This window comes from Dromaius novaehollandiae, chromosome 5, assembly GCF_036370855.1.
Source record: "Dromaius novaehollandiae isolate bDroNov1 chromosome 5, bDroNov1.hap1, whole genome shotgun sequence".
NCBI classification, from domain to species: Eukaryota; Metazoa; Chordata; class Aves; order Casuariiformes; family Dromaiidae; genus Dromaius; species Dromaius novaehollandiae.
This window is the reverse complement of record NC_088102.1, coordinates 77,067,266-77,091,412: the sequence shown is the minus strand read 5'-3', so window position 1 is coordinate 77,091,412 and position 24,147 is coordinate 77,067,266. Positions and strand designations below refer to the sequence as shown.

At 66.9% G+C, this 24,147-nt stretch overlaps 3 protein-coding genes across 9 annotated transcripts; 2 read left to right on the top strand and 1 right to left on the bottom strand.

Moving 5' to 3' along the window:
- The first annotated feature begins 1,815 nt into the window (after positions 1-1,815).
- RAD9A (RAD9 checkpoint clamp component A) lies at positions 1,816-5,544 on the top strand. Of its 7 annotated transcripts, none has more exons than XM_026109242.2 (12): positions 1,853-1,987; positions 2,344-2,416; positions 2,493-2,566; positions 2,718-2,852; positions 3,007-3,121; positions 3,212-3,311; positions 3,934-4,043; positions 4,129-4,235; positions 4,325-4,389; positions 4,457-4,558; positions 4,674-4,878; positions 4,957-5,544. In XM_026109242.2, the coding sequence occupies exons 2-12, from the start codon at positions 2,383-2,385 to the stop codon at positions 5,053-5,055; spliced, it is 1,146 nt and encodes a 381-aa protein (XP_025965027.2). In that variant the 5' UTR covers positions 1,853-1,987; positions 2,344-2,382; the 3' UTR covers positions 5,056-5,544. The 7 variants fall into 7 exon arrangements, with proteins under 7 accessions (XP_064369496.1, XP_025965027.2, XP_064369495.1 ...); XM_064513425.1 differs by having other exon boundaries at positions 1,854-1,987; positions 2,496-2,566; XM_026109245.2 differs by having other exon boundaries at positions 1,857-1,941; positions 2,496-2,566.
- PPP1CA (protein phosphatase 1 catalytic subunit alpha) lies at positions 5,382-9,544 on the bottom strand. Its single transcript, XM_064513427.1, has 7 exons — positions 9,396-9,544; positions 8,051-8,182; positions 7,603-7,833; positions 7,055-7,159; positions 6,556-6,779; positions 6,064-6,198; positions 5,382-5,757 (listed from the first exon to the last, which is right to left on the bottom strand). Exons 1-7 carry the CDS (start codon positions 9,448-9,450, stop codon positions 5,647-5,649), a joined length of 993 nt encoding a protein of 330 aa, XP_064369497.1. The 5' UTR covers positions 9,451-9,544; the 3' UTR covers positions 5,382-5,646.
- Positions 9,545-12,493: 2,949 nt separating this feature from the next.
- CARNS1 (carnosine synthase 1) lies at positions 12,494-22,727 on the top strand. The gene is made up of 10 exons (XM_026109223.2): positions 12,494-12,545; positions 14,223-14,302; positions 15,027-15,261; positions 15,349-15,438; positions 15,538-16,016; positions 17,103-17,289; positions 17,807-17,892; positions 18,441-18,672; positions 18,749-19,020; positions 19,158-22,727. The coding sequence occupies exons 2-10, from the start codon at positions 14,300-14,302 to the stop codon at positions 20,379-20,381; spliced, it is 2,808 nt and encodes a 935-aa protein (XP_025965008.2). The 5' UTR covers positions 12,494-12,545; positions 14,223-14,299; the 3' UTR covers positions 20,382-22,727.
- The last annotated feature ends 1,420 nt before the right edge of the window (positions 22,728-24,147 follow it).

Here is a 24,147-nt window from a genome sequence, read left to right as displayed (position 1 = left end):
CCCATTATGAGAAAAACAATTTACTAAGCTCCCCTTCCGCCCAGCCTCCCCAGCAGGACCAGTTACCTAGCGCTATTAGTTTCATAGCCGTGGCCGCCTCAGACGCGGCTTCAACCCTACAGGTACAAGCCTCCAAGTCCCTGCACACACGTTCTGATGCAGCTCAAAGCAGACCTGGCAGCGCCTGCAGGATGGAGAGACCATTAACCGTTATAAACTCTGCTCCAGCATCCCCATGTGTCCAAGCGCCCAGTCAGCCTCTCAGCCATGCTCCCAGGACACAGCAGCATGCCAGTAACATGGCTCGGCGAGCCCCGTGGCACCTCTGACCCATACAGACACCAGCAGTGACCACGGCTGCCCACTGCAGCAGCAGGCCTGAGGCTGGGAGGAGCCTCTGCCCCAGCCAGTGATGGGAAGGGGGGGCCCCCAAACACCTGGCTCCAGAGAGGGCCTGGAGCTGGGACAGCTCCACCAGCTACTGCACGCCCTCGTGTGGGAAGCTAAAGCCCTTCTTTAACCCCACAAATGCAGGCCAAGGCTGGGCAGTGGAAAGCACCGCATGCGAACACCGTGTATTTGCAGTTATGCAAAGGCCAGCTACTAATACTGGGGCTCACCATGTAAATTTGCAAGGTACTGCCTGGGGCAGAGCTGGGGTAACAAAGGTCCAGGGAAGGGCTTCAGGAGGAGAAGGAGGGAGGCTGGGATGAGGGAGGAGGCTCTTGGGACCGGAAGGGAAAGAGAAAAGTGTACGTCTGATGGAGGTTGGCCTGAGGGAAATCAAAGGTAGGAATCCTGGCTCTTGGCAGGAGGTTGAAGGGACAGCTGCTACAGGGAGAGAGGGGTAACCAGAGCCCTAGCAGGATGCCTCTGAGAGGCAGGAAAGGGGGCATTTCCCTGGGAGCACAGAGGAGCTGGCTGAGGTCCTTCAGGGAAGTGTGGCGCAGGCTTGGGCTCCAAAAGACATAGAGGATGGCCCATAGAGCCTGGGAGAGGCCTGGGGACAGCCTGGGGCATAGGGGCCATCCTAGGAGAGGTCTGGTGGCAGGCTGGGTGGCCAGAAGCAGAAGAGAGACGCTGGGGAGGGACCAGGGAAGGTTAGGAGTCCCGAGAAAGGACCACGAGGGCACACTTAGGGCTGGGGGACATAGGGGTCAGGGAAAAGACCCAGAGAAGAGGCTACAGGCCTGAAGATGGGACACGGATACAAGGGATGGCCAGGGGCCTGGAGATGGGGCAGGGACACGGGGGAGAGCCATGGGCCAGGCCATGGGCATGCAGGTGGGGTAGGGACAAAGGAGAGGGCCGAGGCCATGCCAAGGACCTGCAGGTGGGTAGGGACATGGGGGAGAGCCAGGGGCTAGACCATAGGCCTAGAGCTGGGCATGGTCCCAGGAAGGTAAGGAAAGCAGACCAGAGCCCAAGGGCAGGGGCCCAGGGAAGGGCAGGTTGGGCTCAAGGGCAGGGCTGGAGCCGGCAGGGACCGCATCGACCTGGGCACCAGCCACAGACCCTTCCATGCTCGCTACCACAGGGCTCTCTGAGGGGAGCACGCTCGGCCCCTGTCCCGCCTCTCGTAGTCGAGGCCCCATTGGCTAGCGGCTATGTCGCTCAAACTCCCCTTCCAATCCTTAGTGGGGTCTGTGCTCTCCAGCCCAATGGCGAGCCGGCAGAAGGCGGGCCCGCTTGCACACGCGACGCCGAACCCAACGGCGCGAGGAACGGGAGGTGGGGGTGTGTGTGGAGAGACTCCGCCTCCGCTTCACGTAAGGCTCCGCCTGGCGCGAGGACGGAGGGCAGCGGGAGCCGCTCGGTCGTTCACGTGGCCGTGCCAGCCAATAGGCCGCCAGCGGGGGCGGGCCAGAGACGTGCGCCCGCCCAATGGGAAGAGAATGAGTGAGGGTGCGCGCGCAAAGCGGGGAGGAAGCGGTCTCGGCGGTGAGGTGAAGAGGGAGGAACTACTCGGGGCCGCTGGGGGGGACGGGTGGGTGGATGAGACCATTCCGAGGGGCCGTTGCGGGGAGTGTGGGCGCCATATTCTCGGTGCTCCTGGGGCGGGGGGAGGAGGGGCAACCGCCTGGGGGCTGTGGGGGGTGTGTGCAACCATTCAGGTCCACCGAGGGGGGTGCAGCCATCCGGGTGCTCGGGGCGGTGGGCGCCACCATCCGGCCTCGCCGGGAGGGGAGTGCGCGGGGTGGGGTGGGGGCTTTGCGGGGCGCGGCTTGAGTATAGGGCGGAGCAAAGGAGGGTGTGGCCGGGGGCGGGGCCGAGGCCTGGGCCACAGCAAGGCCGGAGCCCCTTGGTGTGGGGGCCTGGCACTGTCCCCATCCCGGTCCCCAGCGCTGAGCGCAGCCTGGCAGCAGCAGGCATCCCTACGCCATGAGGTGTGTCGTCACAGGAGGCAACGTGAAAGGTGAGTGGAGCAGCGCAGGGCCAGGCCTGGGTGCTCCTGGGCACTCCTGCGTCTCACCCCCTCTCTCCCGCCCCAGCAGTTCTCGGCAAAGCTGTGCACTCCCTGTCGCGCATCGGGGATGAGCTCTACCTGGAGCCCACCGAGAATGGGGTAAGGGGCGGCCCGGGGCTCCTGAGGTAGGGGAGGTGGGGGTCTATCCCGGGGTGCCCATGCGGGGCTCTGGGGTCTCCTCTGGGGCAGGGTGGATTGGAGGGGGAGGTTGGGGGGGTTCTGTGTGGTGACGGCTGCTCTGTTTCCCCAGCTGTCACTGCGAGCCGTGAACTCCTCACGCTCCGCCTTCGCCTCCTTCCTCTTCGCGCCCCTCTTCTTCCAGCTCTACGAAAGGGGCAGCCCCCAGCGCACCGGGGAGCTCCTCCGCTGCAAAGTCCTCATGAAGGTAGCCCACCCAGGCAGCTGGCGCCAGGGCACTGCCTGCCCACCTGGGCCCTGGCAGCCTGCACGCCCGGGGTCCTGTTTGGGTCCCAGACCTGCTGCAGCCATGTTGCGTGGCTGCACAGGACAACAGGGCCACATCTATCCTCTGCCTGCAGTCCTTCCTGGGCATCTTCCGATCGCTGCCCTCGCTGGAGAAGACAGTAGGGAAATGCCTCATCTTGCTCAAGCCCCAGGCTAGTCGCCTGGTTGTGCAGCTCCACTGCAAGTATGGTGAGTGCAGGGGGGGCAGCGTGAGGGCACCAGCACCACCAGCCCGCTGGGGCCACCCCTGCCCCACTGAGCCCATGCCCTCCGTGCCAGGTGTCACCAAGACCCATAACCTGGCCTTCCAGGAGTGCGAGCAGCTTCAGGCCGTCTTCAGCACCCAGCAGTGTGCAAACAGCCTCTGCGCCCCAGCCCGGTGAGCGGGGCAGCTGTGGGGTGGCAAGGGACAGAGCGGGGCTGGAGCAGTGGGGCAGAGACTAGGGAGGGGGAACCACAACAGAGAACGGGGAGCTGCAGGGAGCAGTGGTGGCACTGGGATCAGAGGTGGCACCGCTATGGGCATAGGAAAGGGTTTGTAGACAGTGTTGGGACAGGCACCAACAGGACTGGGGGCAGCACTGGGATGGGTGGGGACATGGCATGAGGATCAGGGTGGCACTGGGATGGGTGGGGGACATGGCATGGGGACTGGTGTGGCACTGGGATGGGTGGAGGACATGGCATGGGGACTGGGGTGGCACTGGGACAGGTGGGGGACATGGCATGGGGAGGGGACATGGCATAGGGATTGGGGTGGCACTGGCATGCATGGGAACATGGCATGGGGATCAGGGTGGTACTGGGATGGGTGAGGGACATGAAGTGGGGACTGTGGTGGCACTGGGATGGGAAGGGACATGGCACAGGGCTGGGGCAGGACAAGGGACAGAAAGGGGATTGCTGGTGGGCAGGGCTGGCCCTGCAGGCCCTGGGGTGCGCATGGGGCCCCCAGTTCCGTGTGTGCATCCCTGCCAGCCCCACACACCACAACCCCCCAGAGTCCTGGCCGAGGCTGTGGTCCACTTCCCCGCGACGCTGGCTGAGGTGACACTGGGCACCGGCCCTGGGGGCAGGATCAGCCTCCGAAACTACGTGGAGGATGAGAAGGGTGAGCCGTGATGCCCAGCAGGCAGCGTCCGCTCACCTCCCTGGGCCAGGGCACCAGCACAGCCCCCTGATCCTGTCCCCCCCAGAGTCAGGCAGGACCATGGTGACAGAGCTGTGGCTGGCTGAGGACGAGTTCCAGGCGGTGGCTGTGGCCCCAGGGACCCGCATCACCTTCTGCCTCAAGGAGTTTCGGGTGAGCCCCTACCCTGCCCCCCCCAACCTTTATCCCAGGAGATTCCAGTTTAGCCCTCTGCCTACCTCAGCCTCATCTGTGCCCCACAGGGGCTCCTGACCTTTGCTGAGGCTTCGAATCTGCCCCTCACCATCCACTACGATGCACCCGGCAGGTAGGACCAGGCCCCCCAGCTGCCCCCTGCGCTCCCATGCCCAGCCTCAAGCCCTCTGTGCTTCCAGGCCAGCGGTGTTCACCCTGGATGACCCCCTGCTGGAAGTGCACCTGGTCTTGGCCACCCTCTCAGATCCAGAAAGCAGCTCGCAATCCCCCACAGCCAACAGGTGAGCAGGGCCATGGCACAAGGGAGGGGACAGTCCCTGCCCAACCCTCCATCAATAGGGGCCAGAGTCAACAATTTTCCCTCTGCCCCCATTACTCGCTCTCTCCCCAAATCAGTGCCTCTGACTTGCCCGCCCCTCCGGATGACTTCGCAGACGATCTTGAATCCTACATGATTGCCATGGAAACCAGTGCCTATGAGGGAGGCTCCAGGGCACCCCCCAGCCCCACCTTCCCCCTGCGCACCCCTGGCCCAGCAGACAGTGAGCCCGAGGAAGAGGAGGAAGAAGAGGCCGTGCCAGGGACGCCCCCTCACAAGAAGGTCTGGGATGGGCACAGGCATGCCTGGGTGACACAGGAATGGGCAGAGCCCCCTCCTGAACCCTGTCTCTCCCCCCAGTTTCGCTCGCTGTTTTTCGGCTCTGTGCTGACGCCGGGGGGGCCCTGCCTGGCCCCAACGCAGGAGGTGCTGGCGGAGGACAGCGATGGGGAGTACTGACAGCCCCGATGCCACCGAGCCCCCCAGCCCCTGATGGCCCCCTGCGCTGTCAGTGGTGCCCCCAGCCTGCGAGCGTGGCCGCACTTGGAGACAGGCCGGCCCCTGGGGCCCTTCCGCCGTGGCAGCTGGTGCTGCCCGGGCCCCCCCTGCCCCCCTCCAGGGCTGGATGCCTGGGCTCCTCTCGGAACAGCTGCAGCTGCAAACCAGGCACAGGGCTCCCCGGCCACAGCATCACCCCTCAGTGCCCAGGCACCATGGTGGTCACAGCCGGGCACTGCTGCCTCCCCATCCCAGCGTCAGCCCCCAGACACAGGCACCCCCCCACGACCCATTACAAGTTTATTCCCAAAAAAACCTCTGCCCCCCCTCCACTGCCATCTTGGGGACAGTTTCCCCAGTCACCCCTTGCATTCCCAGCCCCAGAGGGGTGTTTTTGGTATCGTGGAGTGTGGCGGGGGGGGAGGGGGATATTACAAATAAAAAAACGAATTGAAAGAAAAGCAACCTGATGCTGGGGAGGGCTGGGGCCCGCAGGCGCCAGGCCGGGCCCCGTGCCCCCAGCGGGTGGGCAGCGGGCTGGTGGCTCACGGCTCACTTCTTGGCTTTGGCGGAGTTGCGGGGAGGGGTGACGGGGCGTCCCGCGGGGTTGAGCCCGCTGAACTGCCCGTATTTGCCCTTGTTCTTGTCGGCCGGCTTCAGGATCTGGGGTGAAGGGGGTGAGTGGAGGGCTTGTACGAGCGTGTCCCATCCTGTCCCCCAACCCTGTGGGCACTGGGGCCCCCCTCAGTCCCCTCCTGCCTTGTGGGCACTGTGGATCCCCCCAGCTCCTCTCCTTGCCCCCCAACTCCATGTGCACCAGGGACCCCCTCCAATTCTCCACTTGCCCCCCAACCCTGCATGCGCCAGGACCCCAATTTCCCTCCCTACCCCAGCCCTGCAGAAACCAGGGACCCTTCCACCCTCCCTTCCTGCCCCCAACCCCATGGGCATCGAGGGGCCACAGCCCACCTGGAAGGAGCACATGAGGGTCTCATCCACGCTCATCATGGCGCCCGCATTGTCGAACTCCCCGCAGTAGTTGGGCGCCGAGAAGAGTGTCACAAGCTGGCGCTTGGCGAAAAACTCATAGCCATCCTCCACCACCTGGCACAGGCATCAGAGCTGGCACTCAGCCAGATACCCCTTGGGGCAAATAACCACCCTGTGGGGCAAATACCCACAGCAATCCTGCCCATGTACTGTCCAGGCAACCTCTCTACGGCAAATAACACTGCATGGGGGCAAATATCCACACAGAGCCCAAACACCTACTGGGGCAAACATTCCCCTCCGAGGGCAAATACCTCCCTGGGAAGGAACCCTGCCTGTAGAGTCCAGACATACCCTAGAGCAAATGCTGCCCTTGGGGGCAAATACCAGGTGCACAAACACCTGCCTCAACGACCCAAATACCCCCTGGGGTGCAACCACCTCCCTGGGGACCCAGATGCCACCCAGTACCTGGTGCGCCCTGCAGATGAGGTCCAGGTCATGCTTGTGCAAGAACTTCGCCACCACCTCTGCCCCGAAGGTGAAGGACACGCCGCGGTCATTCTCGCCCCAGCCCTGCACATCCTTGTCGGGGTCAGACCAGAGCAGGTCGCAGAGCAGGCCCTGGTCTGGCACGTCCGTGGGGCGCATAATCCGCCGGATCTGCTCCATGGACTGCAGGTCGGGGGACAGCCCTGCGTGGGGTGGGGCAGCATCAGGCCCTGCCTCCTGGGCAACAGGCCCCCCCACAAGGGCACCCCCACAGCCTCTGACCCCTGGCACTGCCCATGGGGCTGTGTCCCTGTGCCCCGATGCCCCCAGCAGGGCTGCGCCCAGTGCAGTGCCCGTTTTCCCCTCCAGGCCCTGGTGGCCCTTTCCCCCAAGCCCAGGTCTGTGTCCCCCAGCCCCCGGCAGGACCGTGCCTGGGTCTGTGCCCCCTGCCCCCAGGCCCGGGCAGGGCCGTGCCCACCTCCATGGCAACAGAAGATCTTCTCGTCCACAATGGCAGCAATGGGCAAGCAGTTGAAGCAGTCAGTGAAGGTCTTCCAGAGCTTGATGTTGTACCGCCGCTTGCCTGTAAGGCAGGTGGGCATGGCTGCCTCGCGCTGCCGCCCAGGGGAACGTGGGTGCCCGGGGCTGCCCCACAAGCCCTCGGGTGGGCACACATGCCAGGTGACACACCCAGAGCTGCACGGGTGCCCCTGGGCCCTAGGCACAGCTGTGACTGCAGGGGGCAATGACATGAGTTGGCACTGGGTCATGCAGAGGGTGTCCTGGGGCACACGGCTCTCCGTGGCCTCTGCTAGGGGTGGTTGGCACCGGAGTACAAAGGGGGTGCAGGGACAGGCATAGGGCATTCCCCCTTGGCAGAGAAGTAGTAGATGTGGTTAGTACTGGGTGGTACGTGGGCACAAGGGTGGCACAGGTGCTCATGCCCGTCACAGGAGCCGTAGATGCGGCTGATGCTGGGGCACACAGGGATGGCACAAGGGACACGGCTCTGGCAGAAGCACTCACACTCATCGTAGAAGCCATAGATGCGGTTGATGCTGGCACACTCGTGGTTGCCACGCAACAGGAAGAAGTTCTCGGGGTACTTGATCTTGTAGGCAAGCAGGAGGCAGATGGTCTCCAGTGACTGCTTGCCCCGGTCCACGTAGTCCCCCAGGAACAGGTAGTTGCTCTCGGGAGGGAAGCCCCCGTACTCGAAGAGCCGCAGCAGGTCGTAGTACTGCCCGTGGATGTCCCCTGGGGGAACGGGGTGTCAATGGGATCCACAGCCCCCCAAGGCACCCTGCAGCAGGCCCTAGTATTGCCCATCGTGTCCTCTGGTGAGCACAGGGGTGTCACCAGGACTCCCAGCTCGCCATGGCATCCCCAACCTCCCCCCGCAGCACCCCCCATGGGGCTCTCCCAGCCCTATGCCAGGGTGCCTGGCCAAGTGGGGTGGCCAGCTAATGCTCACCACAGATCTTGAGGGGTGCCTCCAGCTCCAGCAGGATGGGTTGGCTGAGGAAGATCTCCCGTGACTTGAGGCACAGCCCCCGGATCTCGTTCTCCGTCAGCTGCACGTTCTTCCCCGGCCGTGACCCTTGCACTGGCACCACAAGAGAGTGAGACAGGCATCAGGCACTGAGCAAGGACTCCCCACGCCCCCTGGGACTGGCACCAGGGAAGAAAGTAGTGTCAGTGACACTGGCACAACCCCAGTACACCCGGAGACAGCCACGCAGCACGCATGGGGTCTGCCACCAAGATGGACATCAGAGAGGCAGCACTCATGGGCTGGCAAGAGACGGCCCCTGCCTGACCCCAGGATGGGCATGGACCAGCCCCTGCCCCCTCTCCTGCCAGAGCCAGAGCTGGGCTAGGGCACAGCCTGTGACCCTGCTGGGCCTGAGGGGCAGGGACGACCCGAGGCTGCCCCACACCCACGCCCCCCCCTGCCCCCTGGGCCTCCCAACCCTTTCCTCCCCCCTGATCTCCAGCCTGACCTCCTGGTGCCCACCAACCTGGTCCCCCTGACCCCCAACACAGCCCCTACCCACAGCCCCCCAGGACCACCTCTGCTCCTGTCCTGAATCCAGCAGCCCCACTGTCAGCTCCTCACTCCCCTGAGACCCCAACTCCAACATCCAGCCCCAGATGTCCCTGCCACCCTCCAAACCCATCCCCAGACCTCTGCACACCCCTGAACCCCACAACCGTCCAGTACCCAGCCCCCCAAACCTCCCTGCTGCCTCCCAAGCCTTCCCACCCAGTATCCAACCCCCATCTTCTGCACAGCCCCCCCAAACCCTCCAGCCCCCAATATTCTGCAGTGGGGGGGGGGCCAGATGCAGTGAGAGGGTCAGGATGTTTGGGGGGGCTGGGGCACTTGGGGGGCCCTAAGGCAGTGGGAGGGGGGCCTGGAGGCAGTGGGGGGGTTGGGGCACTTGGGAGGGCCCTGAGGCGGGAGGGGGTTGGGGCAGCTGGGGGGAGGGGCTGAGGAAGTGTGGGGGGCCTGGGGCACTTGGTGGGGCCCTGAGGCAGTGGGGGGGGAGAAGCATTTGGGGGGTGCCGGAGCACCTGAGGGGGCTCTGCAGCGGTTGGGGGCGCCGGGGCAGTTGGGGGGGAGCCCGGGGCAGTTGGGGGGACCGGAAGCAGTGGGGGGGCCGGGGCAGCTGGGGGGGGCTCTGAAGCAGTTGGGGGGGCGGAGTCAGTTAAGGGGAGCCCGGGGCAGCCGGGGGGGGGGCCGGGGCAGCCGCGGGCGGGCGGGCGGGGCCGGGGCAGCGGGAGGCGCGGGACAGAGCCGCCGGCGCGGCGCTCACCCTCCAGGAGGCGGCCGATGATGGAGTCCAGGTTGAGCTTCTCCGTGTCCGCCATGGCCGCCAGCCGCCCCGGACGCCTGGGCCCCACGCGCGCGCCCCGCCCCGCCCCGCCGGGCGCGCGGCCACGGGCGGCGGCGGCGGCGGCGGCGGCGGCGCCGCCTGCCGGCGCGGAGGCATCGCCGCCCCGCGCACCGGCAGCCCGGCACGGGTGGAGCGAGGCAGGGGACGGGAGCGGGGGGCTGCGGAGCCTAGGGTGTGGGTCAGAACAGAGGGAGGGGGCTGCTGTGGGGCAGGAGGCAGGAGGTGGGGGGTGCACACAGGGGACAAGCCCCGCGGTGCTGGGGTCCCGCGTGGGGCAGACCCACGGGACCCTGAGGGACGAGCCCTGCAGTGCTGGGGGTCCCGCGTGGGGCAGACCCACGGGACCCTGAGGGACGAGCCCTGCAGTGCTGGGGGTCCCGCGTGGGGCAGACTCATGTGATCCCTGAGGGACGAGCCCCGCGGTGCTGGGGGTCCCGCGTGGGGCAGACCCACGGGATCCCTGAGGTACGAGCCCAATGGTCCATCCAACCATCCAGATATCCATCTGTGCATCACCCCCTCGTCCCACTCCCACTTGGCCTGTCCCTACAACCCCAGCACCGGGGATGCTCGGGGACACAGGCTGGGCATCGGCCGGGAGATGCCCATGGGGTGGGCACCAGCTGGGGGATGTTCATGGGGTGGCTATGGGCTGGGGTATACCCATGGAGTGGGTACAGGCTGGGTGACGCCTGTGGCCGGGTGACAGTGCCAAGCCCTGCTCTGACGCCTGGCACTCACAGGCAGTGCCACCTCCGGTGCTGGTCACCACCTGGCTGGTGCTCCAGCCCCTGGAGGGGAGCTGCTGGGCCAGGGCCTGTCGCCACTGTCCTCCCAGTGAGCATGTCCCCTGAGGTGAGCCCCCGCCACCACCATCCTGCCATGGCCACACCGCCAGGGCCATGGCAGCCACCATGCTGCCACCCCCATGCTGCCAGGGCTACTGCCATCTCCGCTATGGCCATGGCCACAGCCTTGCTGCCACTGACACAGCAACTGTGGGGGCAGTATGGGGCACAGCTGGGCACAGCTGGGCAGAGGGCCTGACACATCTGGGGGCTCTGCCCGGCACAGCGGGTCACAGCTGGGCACAGCCTGGCCCTGGGTGTGGGGAAGGGGGCGCAGCCTGTGATGCTGGGGGAGGGTGGAGCTTGCAGTGCTGGGGAAGAGTGGGGTGTTTGGGAGGAGCCAGAGGGAGGGCAGGGCTTGCCCCCACAGGGGGTGGAGCCTGCAGGGAGGGGCAGGGCTCTGAGCCTCACTGCTGCCATCCCTTGTTGGTTTCCAGCCTCTCCCAGCTGTCTGCAGGTTGTTTCCAGGGCTCCCCAAATGTCCCTTGGCAGTTTCCAGGCTCCCCTCAGCTGTCTCTGGGTAGTTTCCAGGGCTCCCTGAATGTCCCTTGGTGGTTTCCAGGCTCCCCCAGCTGTCTCTAGGTAGTTTCCTGGGCCCCCAAAATATCCCTTGTTGGTTTCCAGCCCCGCCCCCAGCTCTCTCCAGCTAGTTTCTAGCCCCCCCCCCAGCTGTCCCTTTGCAGTTTCCAGCCCCCCAGCTGTCTCCAGGTGGTTTTCAGGCCACCCAGCTGTCCCTTGGCAGTTTCTAGGCGCCCCGCAGCCCCATTTGGGCAGTGCTGTGGCTGCAGTGGCCACGGCGCAGGTGCGAGGGCACCATCTGGGGCAGGGTGGGGGGCACAGGGCTGGCCTGCAGGGGCTGGGGGGGGGACGGGATGTGGGGGCGCAGGCTGGGCGTGGCCAGAGCAGCCTTGGGGCGGCCAGCGTGGGGACACCATGGTGGCCTCAGGGTGCCCTGTCCCAGTGCCGTGGCACCGCCATGCCCCCCCTGCGCTGCCCAGGGCCACCGGCGCCAGCGCTGCGTGGGGCACAGAGCCTCGTTGTGCCCCCCTGCCTTGGCAGCAGCCCCCCCCCTCCGGCCCAGTATGATCCCAATGTAAACTGGTGCGTGCCCAATGGGGGCAGTGGGTGCCAGGCGCCTGCGCCTGCCGCCGCCCAGGGCGATGGGCTGTCGCTGGGATGCAGTTGCGACCCTGCGTCCCCAGAGGCGCCCGGATGCCTGGGCCCACAAGGCACGATGAGGGTGGCGGGCGGGGGGGTGGGCTGAGTCCCCGGTGCCCCCCTGGTGCGTTCGGGGCGAGCGCCTGCCTTGCTGCTAATTGCAGGAGCTAATCAGCCTCCGGGGGACCGTGCTGAGGTAAACAGGCAGCGGGGCCGGCCACGCAGCCAGCTGTGCACCCCAAAGCGGCACCTCCTGGATGCCCCCCCCCAGCGGGGAGAAGGGCCCAGGCATCCGGCGCCCTGGAGGGCCGAGGTGCGGGGCGGCACGTGCTGGGCCGCGCGGTCCGGAATAGCTCCGGGACAGCCAGCCCGGCCCCAGCGCTGACATTTCCCCGGCTGCCGGGTGTCGGTTTTACAGCGTCCCTGGGTGACCCCGGCGCTGCCGGGCCCGTGGGTGGCACAGCCCAGCCGGCACCGCGACACTCTGCACCCGCACTCGCCCTGCCCCAGCCCCCCACGCACTGCCGCCCTAACCCTGCACACCCGGGCCCCCCCACACCCTGCACCCACCCCACTGCCCCCACACCTCCGCCCCCACCCCAATGCACCTCCTGTCCCCACTGCACTCTGCACCCACCCCACTGCCCCTGCCCCTGCACCCACCCAAATGCCCCCGCACCCTGCAGCCCCTGCAACCCCCCCACTGTCCCCAGCACTCCTGCACCCGACCCCATTGACCCCTGCCCCGCTGCACCCAAACCCACTGCCCCCCTGTACCCCTGTCCCCTGCACCCACCTCACTGCACCCCCTGCCCCCTGCACCCACTGCACTCTTCACCCGATCCCACTGCCCCTGCCCCCTGCCCCCCTGCACCCACCCCACTTCCCCCTGCAGCCCCTGCACCCACCCCGCTGCCCCGCACCGGGCCGGGTTGAGCCCGGCCCCCTCGCAGCCCCGCCCGGGCCGGGGCCGGGCACAGCCTCTGCGGGGGGGCAGCGGCAGCCACCACTGCCACAGCCACAACCGCCACTGCCACCACTGCCACCGCCTCAGCAACCGCCGGTGGGTGCCTGCGCCGCGGGGGGGGCGGCGGTGCGTGTGCGCGCATATGTGTTTGTGTGCGTGCCTGTGCGTGTGCACGTGTTTGTGTGTGTGCGCCTGCTTGTGTGCGCGTTTGCGTGTGCATGTGCACGCGTGTGCGTGTGTGTGCGTGTGCGTTTGTGTGTGCATGTGTGCATGTGCATGTGTGTGCATGCATGTGTGTGCGTGTGCATGCATGTGTATGTGCGTGTGCGTGTGTGTGTGTGCGTGTGCTTGTGTGCACATGTGGGTGTGTGCATGTGTGTGTGTGTGCGCGCACGTGTGTGTGCGTTTGTGCACGCAGAGGGCACACACTGCGCGGGACTGGGGCCCCCAGGCGGTGGTGGCTGTTGGGGGGTGTGTGGGGCAGGGGGCGTGGGGCTGTGCCTGGGGGGTGGGCTGTGGGGCTGGGAGGCGCTGGGCTGGGGGGCCACGGGTGCGCGTGGGTGCATGTGTTCAGTTGGGCCGGGGCTGGACACGCCCGCTGCGGCTGCGGGGCTGTGCGCGGGGGGCGCTGCGGTGGGGCGCAGGGGGCGTTGCGGCCATGCCACTGCTGTGGTGCGCGCGGGGCCATGCCATGCTGCGGTGCAGCGCGGCGGCCGCACACGTGCGGGGGCTGGCGGTGACGGTGACGGCGGCGGTGACGCTGTGGGAGGCTGGAGCCCTAAGCCGGGGGACGTGCGGTGTGGCAGCTCCACCGCACCGCTGTGGGGGGACGTGCCCGGCCCGGCCGCCTCAGGGCCAGGGCCAGGGAGCTGGTACAGTGGGGATGCACAGGAGGCCCCCTGTGTGGCCCCCATACCCAGCCTCCCGCTGCGCCGCAGGGCCCCGCTCTCGGTGGCACGGTGACCTCATCGATGACATCACTGGTGCCAGGGGAAGGGCAGCCCATGATGTCACTGTGGGAGCTGCCAGCCCTCGTGCGAGGGTCTTGCCCACCGCTGGCCCTCGTGCAAGGGTGCCACTCACACACTGCCAGCCCTCATGCAAGGGTGCTACTCTTGCTAACCCTCGTACAAGGGTGCCACTCACATGCTGCCAGCCCTCATGCGAGGGTGCTGCTCTCACCAGCCCTCGTGCGAGGGTGCCGGGTGCCCCCCCCCAGCCCTGACCCATGGGAACAATCAGGCTCTGTGCTGCGGGGCCGGGGCCGGTAATCCCGGGCACGGGGCCGGGGCCGAGGGCACCCTGGGCAGCCGAGGCAGTGCTTGGGGTTTAAAGACCCCAGCAGTGCCCTGGCAGCGCAGGCACAGCTGTGCCGGGAGAGCCGCCAGTGCCCCTGTGCCCGGCATCACCGTGCCCTCACCATCTCAGCGTCCTCCCCAGGTACTGGTGGCAGGGCCCAGGTGTCCCAGCAGGGGGAAAGCGGGGTGTGGAGGGGGGGGCATGGGGGTGGGGGGCTGCATTGCGTGTCCCATCCCTGCGGGGACACCCTGGCCACCCGCCGTGCAGTCGCCCTGCTGGGAACAAAAGCACCCCTGTGTGTGTGTGGGGCGGGGGGGGGAGACACAGCCCTGGACGCCTGGCCCTTTGCCCCAGGGCACCTTGGAGGAAGGGGGGGGGGGTCGCCCCGGCTGCGCTGAGCCGGCACAGGATTACACTAATCTCTGCTCGGGCTGAGCCGGAGGCGCCGGGTGCCCGGTGCCGTTGCCGCCGCAGGTGCTGGGGCACAAGCAGGGCAGCCCAGCGCAGCTGACCCCCACCGTCCTGTCTCTTGCAGCCCCGCCGCCGCCAGGATGGTGAGTGGGGCGGGGGCGGTGTGGGCCGGGGCAGCGGGTGGGCTGGCGGCATGGCTCGCTGGGCCCCTGCGCGTGACCTGCTGGGGACAAGGGGACGCTTTGTCCACAGCCGCCCGGCCCTGGCAGCTGGCGCTGCCCTCGGACCCCAACGCGGCGGGAGTGGGGCACCCAGGCACCGCCGCGCCCCGGCCCCGTCTCCGCTGCACGCTGCCCCATGTCAGCCCCATCTCTGCCCATGCCAGACCCGTCTCTGCCCACGCCTGCCCCATGCCAGCCCCATCTCTGCCCCATGCCAGCTTCCAGCCAGCTCCTTGCCATTCCCATCTCTGCCCCATGCCAGCTTTATGCCAGTGCCAAGTCTGCCTCATGCCATCCCCATCTCTGCCCCATCTTTGCCCCATGACAGTCCCATCTCTGCCCCATGCCAGCCCCATGCCAGCCCTGTCTCTGCCCCATGCTAGCCCCATGCCTGGCCCATTCCAGCCCCATGCCAGCCTTGTCTCTGTCCCACGCCTTGTACCATCTCTGCCCCATGCTTGTGCTATCTCTGCTCCATGCCAGCCCCATCTCTGCCCCATGCCAGCCCCGTTCCAGCCCCATGGCAGCCCTGTCTCTGCCCCATGCTAGCCTTATTCCAACCCCATCTCTGCCCCATGCCAGCCCCGTCTCTGCCCCATGCCTGCCCCATCTCTGCCCCTTGCCAGCCCCATCTCTGCCCCCGCAGCTGTCCGTGGACCAGATCAGCGTGGAGCAGCCACTGAGCCTCAAGGAGCAGGACTGGGCCGAGCCGGAGGCGCCATGCCTGAGCTGTCCTTGCGATGGGCCCCCCAACAGCCTGGCAGTGTCCGAGGGCACCGGGGACCCCACTGGCGCCTCTGAAGCCTACGAGCTGCTGCAGAGTGCCCTGCACCAGGAGGGGCTGCCCAGCACCCTGGACCGCACCGCCGAGCCCCGCACGGGTACGGGAGGCATGGGGACTGGGGAGGGCACAGGGCTGGAAATGGGAGGCTCAGGCCTGGAGCCATCAACCCTCACTGTGCTGGCAGGATTTGGCCCGCTGGACATGACCGTTTGCATCCTGGGTGCCCCTACCGCCTTCCTGCCGGTGCTGCTGGAGGGCGGCGCCCGCTGCCCAGGTACATACGCCACCCTGCCCGCATCCCAACCCCATATCACACACCCAAGCTGCTGCAGTGGGGCAGCCCGGGCGGCTCCCGCAGCAGGTGCCCTTGCAGGTGCCATGCTGCTGTGCCTGTCGCCCGCCTGGGCCAGCCGGGTGCCCTCGGAGACACAGCCCGGAGCCTGGTCCCTGCTGCTGTCCCGCGCGGTCTCCTTCGAGGCGGGGGGCCGCAGCGCCCTGGAGGCCTTCGCGCCCCCCCGCCGCGCCACCTATGCCACCGGCACCTTTGCCACCGCCACCTGGGCTGCCGAGCTGGCCCGCGACCTCGACTGCCCCACGGGGGGCTCGGCCCCGCTCGCTCGCCTGCTTGAGGACCTGCTGGCCGCCCGGGGGGTGCTGGCGGCCCGTGCCGGGCTGCCCGTGCCCCCTACGCTGGCCTTCGCCCCGCCGCGGCCTGGGGGTGCACTGCCCGGCCTTGATGGTGCCCCTGGGCTGCGCCTGGTGCAGCTGAGCAGCACCGCCGGCCAGGATGGCCTCATCCAGGAGGAGCTGGGCGCCTTCCTGGGGGGTGCTGCCATGGCCCCCTACACCCAGGTGGGCACCGGCCGCGGGGCAGCATGGGGTGATGTGGGGTGCTAGGCGGCGGTGGCTCTTGGCATGGCACAGCGGGGTGGCACAGGGTGACGAAGCGGTGCATGCAGGAAGCTGTGTGGCTGCTGGGGTGGTGCAAGGTGACACAGTGCACACAGGCGGTGGTGCGGCTGCTGGGGTGATGTGGGGTGACACAGTGCACACAGGCAGTGGTGTGGCTGCCGGGGTGGTGCAAGGTGACACAGTGCACACAGGCGGTGGCGTGGCAGCTGGAGTGACACGGGGTGACACAGTGCACACAGGCGGTGGTGTGGCTGCTGGGATGATGCGGGGCAAGGCAGTGGTGTGCACAGGTGGTGGTGCAGCCTGCGGGGTGACACAGGGTGATGTGGCGCTGTGCACAGGCAGTGGTACAGCCTGCAGGGTGATGCGGGATGACCTGGTGGTGCGCACAGGCAGCAGTGTGGCTGTTGGGGTGACGTGGCACTGTGTGCAGGTGGTGGTGTGACCAGCAGGGTGACACGGGTTGACACGGTAGCGCATGCAGGTGGTGGTGCCGCTGTTGGGGTCATGCAGGGTGACATGGCGGTGTGCATAGGCAGCAGCATGGCTGTTGGGGTGAGGCGGCGCTGTGCACAGGCAGTGGTGTGGCTTTTGGGGTGATGTGGCAGTGCGCACAGGTGGCAGTGTGGCTGTTGGAGTGATGCGGGGTGATGCAGCAGTGAGTGCAGGCAGCGGTGTGGCTGTTGGGGTGATGTGGGGTGACACAGCACTGTGCGCAGGTGGTGGTGTGGCCATTGAGGTGATGCAGCAGTGCATGCAGGTGGCGGTGCAGCTGTTGGAGTGACACGGGGTGATGTGGTGGTGCGTGCAGGCAGCAGTGTAGCTGTTTGGATGACATGGCAGTGCGCACAGGTGGTGGCGCAGCCATTGGGGTGACACGGCGGTGCACATAGGTGGTGGCGCGGCTGTCGGGGTGAGGCGGCAGTGCGCACAGGTGGTGGTGCGGCTGCTGGGGTGATGCAGGGTGACACGGCGGTGCGCACCGGCGGCGGCGTGGCTGCTGGGGTGACGCGATGCTGTGTGCAGGTGGCGGTGCGGCCAGCTGGGTGGCGGTGGCGCGGGAGCGGCGCCCGCAGCACCCACACGAAGGTGGAGGGGGCTGCGGTGGCGCAGGCGGTGCAGGGCTGGCTCCGCAGCCTGCAGGAGGAGGAGAGCGTCCTGGTGGAGGCCCTGGTGCCCACCGCCCACCTGCCCGCCCCCACCAGCCCCACACGTAAGCCCCGCCCACTGCTGCCATCTTGGCCTTCCAGAGTGGGTGGCCATCTTGGGCTCTGCTGGGGGGATGGCCATCTTGGGCTCCCACACCCTGCCCTGGGGAGGAAAGCGGTGATTTGGGATCCCCTCAACTTCCAGAGCAGGGTGCTTCAGATCCCCACGGTGCCCCAGGGTGGGATGGGAAGGCAGCTCTCTTTGACTCTCACAATCCCCTGGGGCTGCGGGGGGGGGAGGGTGGCCATCTTAGCATCCCATGCCCCTGAGGTGGGGTAGGGAGGGGGCCATCGGGGCCCCGAATGGGTAGGGGTGGGGGCTGTGGTGCCACGCTGGGAGTCTTTGGGGCGGGGTAGACATGGCCCCCACATTGCGTTCCCCCCCCTAACCTGGGGGGTGGTGGGAGGGCAGCCCCTTGGCCAGCCCCCACGGCTGTGGGGTGGGGGGGGCCCAGTGAAGGCTGGTTCTGTGGGGTGCCGCCCCGCGCCCGCCCGCCCCTGCCCTCGTCCCTCGCCCCCCAGGCAGCGTCTCCCCAAGGCCGCCCATGGCCCTCCGTATCTGCACCGTGGTCTGCAGGTCCTGGGGGGACCGCCCCCAGCTCTGCCAGGTAGGCCCCGCCCCTTGATCCACTCGCTCCACCCTGGGGGGGGTTGGGCTGAGGGCGGGTGGCCAATCAGGGGTGCTGCCTCGGCTCCCCGATGGTGGAGTGGCTGCAGTGCCCGCCCCCTGCTCCCATGCCCTGCTCTCGGGGGTGGGCAGGGTGTGGCAATGTGTGGCCCCGCCCCCAGCCAGTGTTGGGGGCGTGGCCACGAGCATCCCCTCCCCTAAGGCAATGTGGGGGCGTGGCCAGAGCATCCCCACCCCCAGGCAGCATGGGGGCGTGGCCACGAGCACTTCCAGCCCCAGGCAGCTGGGGGTATGACCAGGGACATCCCCGCCCCCATGCAGCATGGGGGCGTGGCCATTAGCATCCCCGCCCCCAGCCAGTGTTGGGGCATGGCCATGAGCATCCCCACCCCCAGGCAGCATGGGGGCATGGCCACAAGCATCCCCGCCCCCAGGCATCTTGGAGCTGTGGCCATGAGCATCCCACCCCCAGGCAGCCAGGGTTGTGGCCAGGGATATCCTCGCCCCCTGGCAGCACTTTCCCCACAGGTGGCGTGCTGCGTGGGGCGGGCCGAGGCGCCCGTGCGCCATGGGGCGGCGCTGCCCCAGGGCCTGGACTCGGCCCTGCAGCAGTGGGGCCTCACAGAGCCGGGGCAGCGGCAGGCCCTGGGTGCCCGGCTGCGGCATGCCGCCGAGGCCGCCATGGCTGCCATCCTCGACATGGAGGCTGAGCTGACACCCGAGCAGCGCGGTGGCACCCGGGTGCAGACTGATGTCATGGGTGAGTGGTGGCGGGGTGGCGGGTCAGACAGCACCGGGGCGCCCTGTGGCGCTGAGCGTGGCCGCCCGTCCCCCAGGCATGGACTTCCTGCTGACCTGTGTGGGCGACTCACTGGAGCTCATGGCGCTGTCGGCCAACATGCAGCAGTGCCTGGAGACCTGCGGGCTGGCCGAGGCCATGGGACGCTCCGTGGGCGAGCCCACCGGTGACCTACCCCGCCTGCTGGCTGAGACCATGCTGCACCGGGCGCAGTGCCACCTCCTAGAGGGCAAGGACATCCTGCTCATAGGGGCTGGCGGCGTCAGCAAGAGCTTCGTCTGGGACGCAGCCCGGGACTATGGCCTCAAGGTAAGGCCAGGGGCCGGGGCTGGCACCGACGGCTGTCAGGAGGTTTCAGAGTGAACGCGGCTGATGCAGGAGGGGGCTGAGGCGCCGGCGCACCTGCTGTGGTGATGCAGGCCGTGTCCCTTGGGGGGGGGGCGCAGATCCACCTGGTGGAGTCGGACCCAGAGCACTTCGCGGCGGGGCTGGCGGAGACCTTCCTGCCCTACGACAGCACGGAGCACCGGCGGGACGAGGAGCATGCCGAGCGGGTGGTCGAGCTGGTGCAGGCTCGGGGGCTGCGCCCCCACGGCTGCCTCTGCTACTGGGACGACTGCGTGGTGCTGGCAGCCCTGGTGTGCCAGCGCCTGGGACTGCACACCAACCCGCCTGCCGCTGTGCGCCTAGCCAAGCAGAAGAGCCGGACCCACCAGCACCTGCTGCAGTGCCGCCAGGGCCGCCCGCCACCCGCCACCTACGCCGTACCCTGCTGCCCCGTGCAGAGCCATGGTGACGTGGAGCGGGCCGCCGCCGCCCTGCCCTTCCCTGCTGTGGCCAAGCTGGAGTACGGGGCGGGCGCTGTGGGCGTGCGGCTGGTGGAGAGCGCCAGCGAGTGCCACGCGCATGTCGAGCGGCTGTGGCGCGACCTGCGGGCCGACGCCGACCACCCGGGCATCGGGCTGGGCTGGGGCAACAGCATGCTGCTCATGGAGTACGTGCCGGGCACCGAGCACGACGTGGACCTGGTGCTCTTTGAGGGGCAGCTGCTGGGCGCCTGGGTGTCCGACAACGGCCCCACACGGGTGCCTGCCTTCCTGGAGACGGCAGCCTGCATGCCCTCGTGCCTGCCGCCCGACCGGCAGGCCCAGCTGGTGCGGGCGGCCCAGCAGTGCTGCCTGGCCTGCGGGCTGGTGGATGGCGTCTTCAATGTGGAGCTGAAGCTGGGGCCGGGTGGCCCGCGCCTGCTGGAGATCAACCCCCGCATGGGCGGCTTCTACCTCCGCGACTGGATCCGTGAGGTCTACGGCGCTGACCTGCTGCTGGCCGCCGTGCTGGTGGCCTGTGGGCTGCGGCCGGTGCTGCCTGCCCGGCCTGCCGCCCGCACCCACCTGGCTGGTGTCATGTGCCTGGCCTCGCTGCATGGGCCGGCCCTGGGCGCCGGTGGTGGGCTGGAGGCGCTGCGGGCGCTGCAGGCCCGCGGCCTCGTCCGCCTCAACCGCCTCTTCGAGCAGCCTGAGGCGGGCGAATACGAGGAGCCCTGCCTGAGCGTGGCCTGCAGCGGTGAGACGCACCGTGACGCCTGCCTCCGCCTGCTCAGCCTCTGCCAGGCGCTAGGCATCGACTCGCCCCACTACCCCGTCGCCCACTTCCTCTCCCACTTCAAATAGCCCCTGGGGAGGGAACGGGGGCCGGTGTGGGGCGCGGGGCGGCGCCGGATGGGCACCCCACCACCCCGGCTGGCCGCCTCCGCTGCTCCCCTGGCAGCCCCGTCCCCCTTGTCCAGGCACCCCTGGGCCCTGGCCCCCAAAACCCTGACACCCTGCAAGCCCTGTTCCCAGCACCCCTGGCACCCCCAAACCCTGTCCCTGCCATCTGTATTCCCTGGCACCATCTCCTGGCACCCCCATCCCCTGGCACTCCCCAAGCCCTGGCCCCAGCATCCCTGTCCCCTGGCACCCCCAAACCCTGCTTCCCCTCCCCCAAAGCCCTGACCCCAGCACCATCATCTCCTGGCACCCCCATTCCCTGGCACCCCCCAGACCCTGCCCCCAGGTACTTTGTCCCCTGGCACCCCCATTCCCTGGCACCCCCTAACCCTGGCCTAGCACCCCGTCCCTGGCACCACAAACCCTGCCCTGGCATCCCCCGCCCCAGGTGGGTGCAGTGCCCCCGTGCCGGGGCCACGCAGGATGGTGCCCATGGGGATGCCCAGCCCGGCGCCCCGTGCCATCCCCCGGACGGGGGAACGCCCTGTCCCTGTCCCTGATACTGTGACCGCCAAGGCAGGCCAGAACAGCGGGTATAGCCTGTGGTGGGGCAGCCCACCTTGCCTGCACTCAGCACCCTGGGGTGCTGGGCCAGCCGCACCAGCCAGCACCAGGAGACCTTGCAATAACAAACCAGCACCAGGGGACCCTGCAATAACAGATCTGTTTGGGGAGACCCTGCAATAACAAACCAGCATGGGGAGACCCTGCAATAACAAAAAAGTCCAGGGAGACCCTGCAATAACAAACCAGTACAGGGAGACCCTGCAATAACAAACGACCATGGGGAGACCCTGCAATAAACAATCAGCACTAGGAGACCTTAAAATAATAGACCTGTGTGGGAAGACCCTATGATAAGAGACTACCCCTGGGAGACCCTATGAAAACAAACCAGTGCAGGGGAGACTTTCCCATAACATAAAGCCCCAGGGAGGGCCAACAATAACAACCCAGGGCCCTGGGAGACCCTACAATAACATGCCAGTATGCCTGGCCCAAGTCTCCATGTCCCCACTGTCCTAAGCAGCCCAGCAGAGAGCTACCAGCGCATGTCCTCTCAGTTCAGGGAGTCCCTACAATAACACCCCAGCACACGCCACTGTGTTGTGGTAGGATCACAACAGCAGTGGCTGACAAACCAACAATAATTTTGTGATCCTACAATGGCACAGCAACATCCTCAAGTGACCCTACAATAACGACCTGCGCGCACAGCTCAGGAGCCTAGCTGAGCCCACAGCACCAGTGTGATGCTTTTGTCACATCCCTGAGTGAGGGAGACCCTACAATAACATACAGCCTGGGCATCCCTGCGATAACCACACAGCCTCTCCAGTCCCTGGGACCCTATCGTAAAACTGGGACCTCCTGGAGACCCTACAATAACACTATGCCCCCAAAACAACAGTAGTCTGTGTAGTCGCTGAGACCCTAAGACAGCATTGTACCCTACAATAACACAAAGCCTGCGTATGCCCTACGATAACATTAGTGATCCTCTAACATGCAGCCCATGTAGTCCCCACAACCCTACAATAACACTGTGACCCTAGAATAGCACACAGCCTGTGTGCTCCCACTACCCTACAATAACACTGTGACCATACGATAGCACGCAGCCTGTGTACTTGCATGACCCTGCAATAACACTGGGACCCTACAATAGCGCACAGTCTGTGTACTCCGACCCTACAATAACATTGTGACCCTACAGTCACATGCAGCCTGTGTACTTGCAGTACGCTACATAACACTGTGAGCCTAGACACACGCAGCCTGTGTGCTCCCACTACCCTACAATAACACCATGACCCTACAGTCACACACAACCTGTATGCTGCCATGACCCTACAGTCACACTAGTGACTCTACAATAGCACACAGCCTGTATGCTGCCATGACCCTACAATAACACTAGTGACCCTACAATAACACACAGCTTCTATGCTGCCATGACCCTACAATCACACTAGTGACCCTACAGTAGCACATAAGCAAGTTGTGCAGCCTAAGATGCAATTTGGAGTTGCTGTCTCTTTGGAGAGGGGCTCTCCATGCCCTTCCTTCAAGATGTTATCACAGCCAGATTCTATGAGGTCACAGCACCGGGCGATGATGTCACATGAGGGGGCGGAGCAACAAGGAGCGCCAGACGGAGAGCAAGGCGATGGAGCCCCCTGGCAGGGCGGCGGGAGCCCCTGAGCGGGCTGGCCGCCCGCCACCCCAATAAAGGCTGTGCACACCCGCAGCCTCCCTGTGTTGTTGCCCTGTGGCAGGGGCCGGGGGCACCGCGGGGCTCTGCCCAGCCCTTGGCAGCCCTGGCCCTCCCACCACCAGTTCCTGGCACATCCCCGTGCCCGCGGCGCTGCCAGCCACCCTGCGCAAGCGGTGACATTTCAGCCTGAACTCCTGCCCTTTGGCCATGACCGAGCAGAGCATCCCACGCTGCAACCTGATCCCATCCCGGGCACGGCGCCACCCTGGGGGCTGGGGGCAGCGGGAGGGGCCTGGGGGCTGCCTGCTGGGCAGTGGCTCAGCTCTGCAGCGCCTGCCAGCGCCCCGCACGTGGGCTGTGCCCACTGCCTGTGCCAGTGGCGAGACTGGCCTGCCCCCCGGGGACACCTGCTGTTCCCGGCTGGGATGCCGGGTGCCCGGCTCCGGTTACTGGCAGGGAGGAAGCTGCAGAGCTGGTGGGGAACCGGGGCCAGGGCAAGGGACATGCTGGCACCCAGGGCTGCCAGGGGAACCCACGGGTGCCGGGGACCCAGGACAAGGGTGGCCCTGAAGCCATGTTGCCAGAGTGGGCTGGGTGGGGAGATGCTGCAGCCTCCAGGGAGACCCAACTGGGACACGGAGCAGGGAGGTGCCATGGTCAGGGACAGCCCGGCACAGCCCAGTGCCGCCCAACAAAGCCCAGTAGAGCCTGACACAGCTGACCTCAGCCTGGTACCACCTGGCACCGCCCAGCACCGCCTGGCAAAGCCTGACACAGCCCGGTACTGCCAAAAAAGCACAACAGAACCCGAAAAAACAACTAGCCCAGCACAGCCCGGCACAATGGAGCAAAGCCCGAGGAAGCCCCAGAAAACCATGTTCTGCTTGGCACAGCCCACCAGCAACCAGCGCAGCACAGCGCAGCCTGAAAAAGCCCTGCATAACCTGGCACAGCCCGCCAGTCTGGGATAGCCCCAAAAGCCCGGCACAGCCCAAAAAAGTCCAGCATAGCCTGGGACAGTCTGGCGCAGCCTGAAAAAGCCCAGCCCAGCCCAGAAAAGCCTGACAGCCTGAACAACCTGAAAAGGCCCAGCATAGCCCACCATAGCCCTGCACAACCCATTGCAGCCCAAAACAACCCAAAACAGCCCAGCCAAGCCTGAAACAGCCCGGCACAGCCCAAGAAAGCCCATCACAGCCTAGAACAGCCCAGCAGAGCCTGGTACAGCCTGAAAAAGCCCAGCATGGCCACCATAGCCCACAAAAGCCCCGCATAGCCCAAAACAGCCCATCATGGCCTGAAAAAGCCCTAAATAGCCCGGCACAGCCCAAAACAGCCCAACATAGGCCAACATAACCCAAACAAGCCCAGCACGGCCCATCACAAAAAAGTCCAGCATAGCCCCACACCACCCAACACAGACTGAAGAAGCCCAGCCCAGCTGAAAAC

What these genes read in the sequence shown, in the direction of transcription:
- RAD9A (XM_026109242.2), top strand. Translation starts at nt 2,383, where the DNA reads ATGAGGTGTGTCGTCACAGGAGGCAACGTGAAAG. An exon ending in TGGAGCCCACCGAGAATGGG is followed by an intron (nt 2,567 to 2,717) that starts GTAAGGGGCGGC and finishes CTGTTTCCCCAG; the next exon opens with CTGTCACTGCGAGCCGTGAA. An exon ending in CACTACGATGCACCCGGCAG is followed by an intron (nt 4,390 to 4,456) that starts GTAGGACCAGGC and finishes CTGTGCTTCCAG; the next exon opens with GCCAGCGGTGTTCACCCTGG.
- PPP1CA (XM_064513427.1), bottom strand. Translation starts at nt 9,450, where the DNA reads ATGGCGGACACGGAGAAGCTCAACCTGGACTCCATCATCGGCCGCCTC. An exon ending in CATCGGCCGCCTCCTGGAGG is followed by an intron (nt 8,183 to 9,395) that starts GTGAGCGCCGCG and finishes TTGTGGTGCCAG; the next exon opens with TGCAAGGGTCACGGCCGGGG. An exon ending in CCCTCATGTGCTCCTTCCAG is followed by an intron (nt 5,758 to 6,063) that starts GTGGGCTGTGGC and finishes CCTTCACCCCAG; the next exon opens with ATCCTGAAGCCGGCCGACAA.
- CARNS1 (XM_026109223.2), top strand. An exon ending in ACCGCCCCCAGCTCTGCCAG is followed by an intron (nt 17,893 to 18,440) that starts GTAGGCCCCGCC and finishes CTTTCCCCACAG; the next exon opens with GTGGCGTGCTGCGTGGGGCG. An exon ending in CCCGGGACTATGGCCTCAAG is followed by an intron (nt 19,021 to 19,157) that starts GTAAGGCCAGGG and finishes GGGGGGGCGCAG; the next exon opens with ATCCACCTGGTGGAGTCGGA.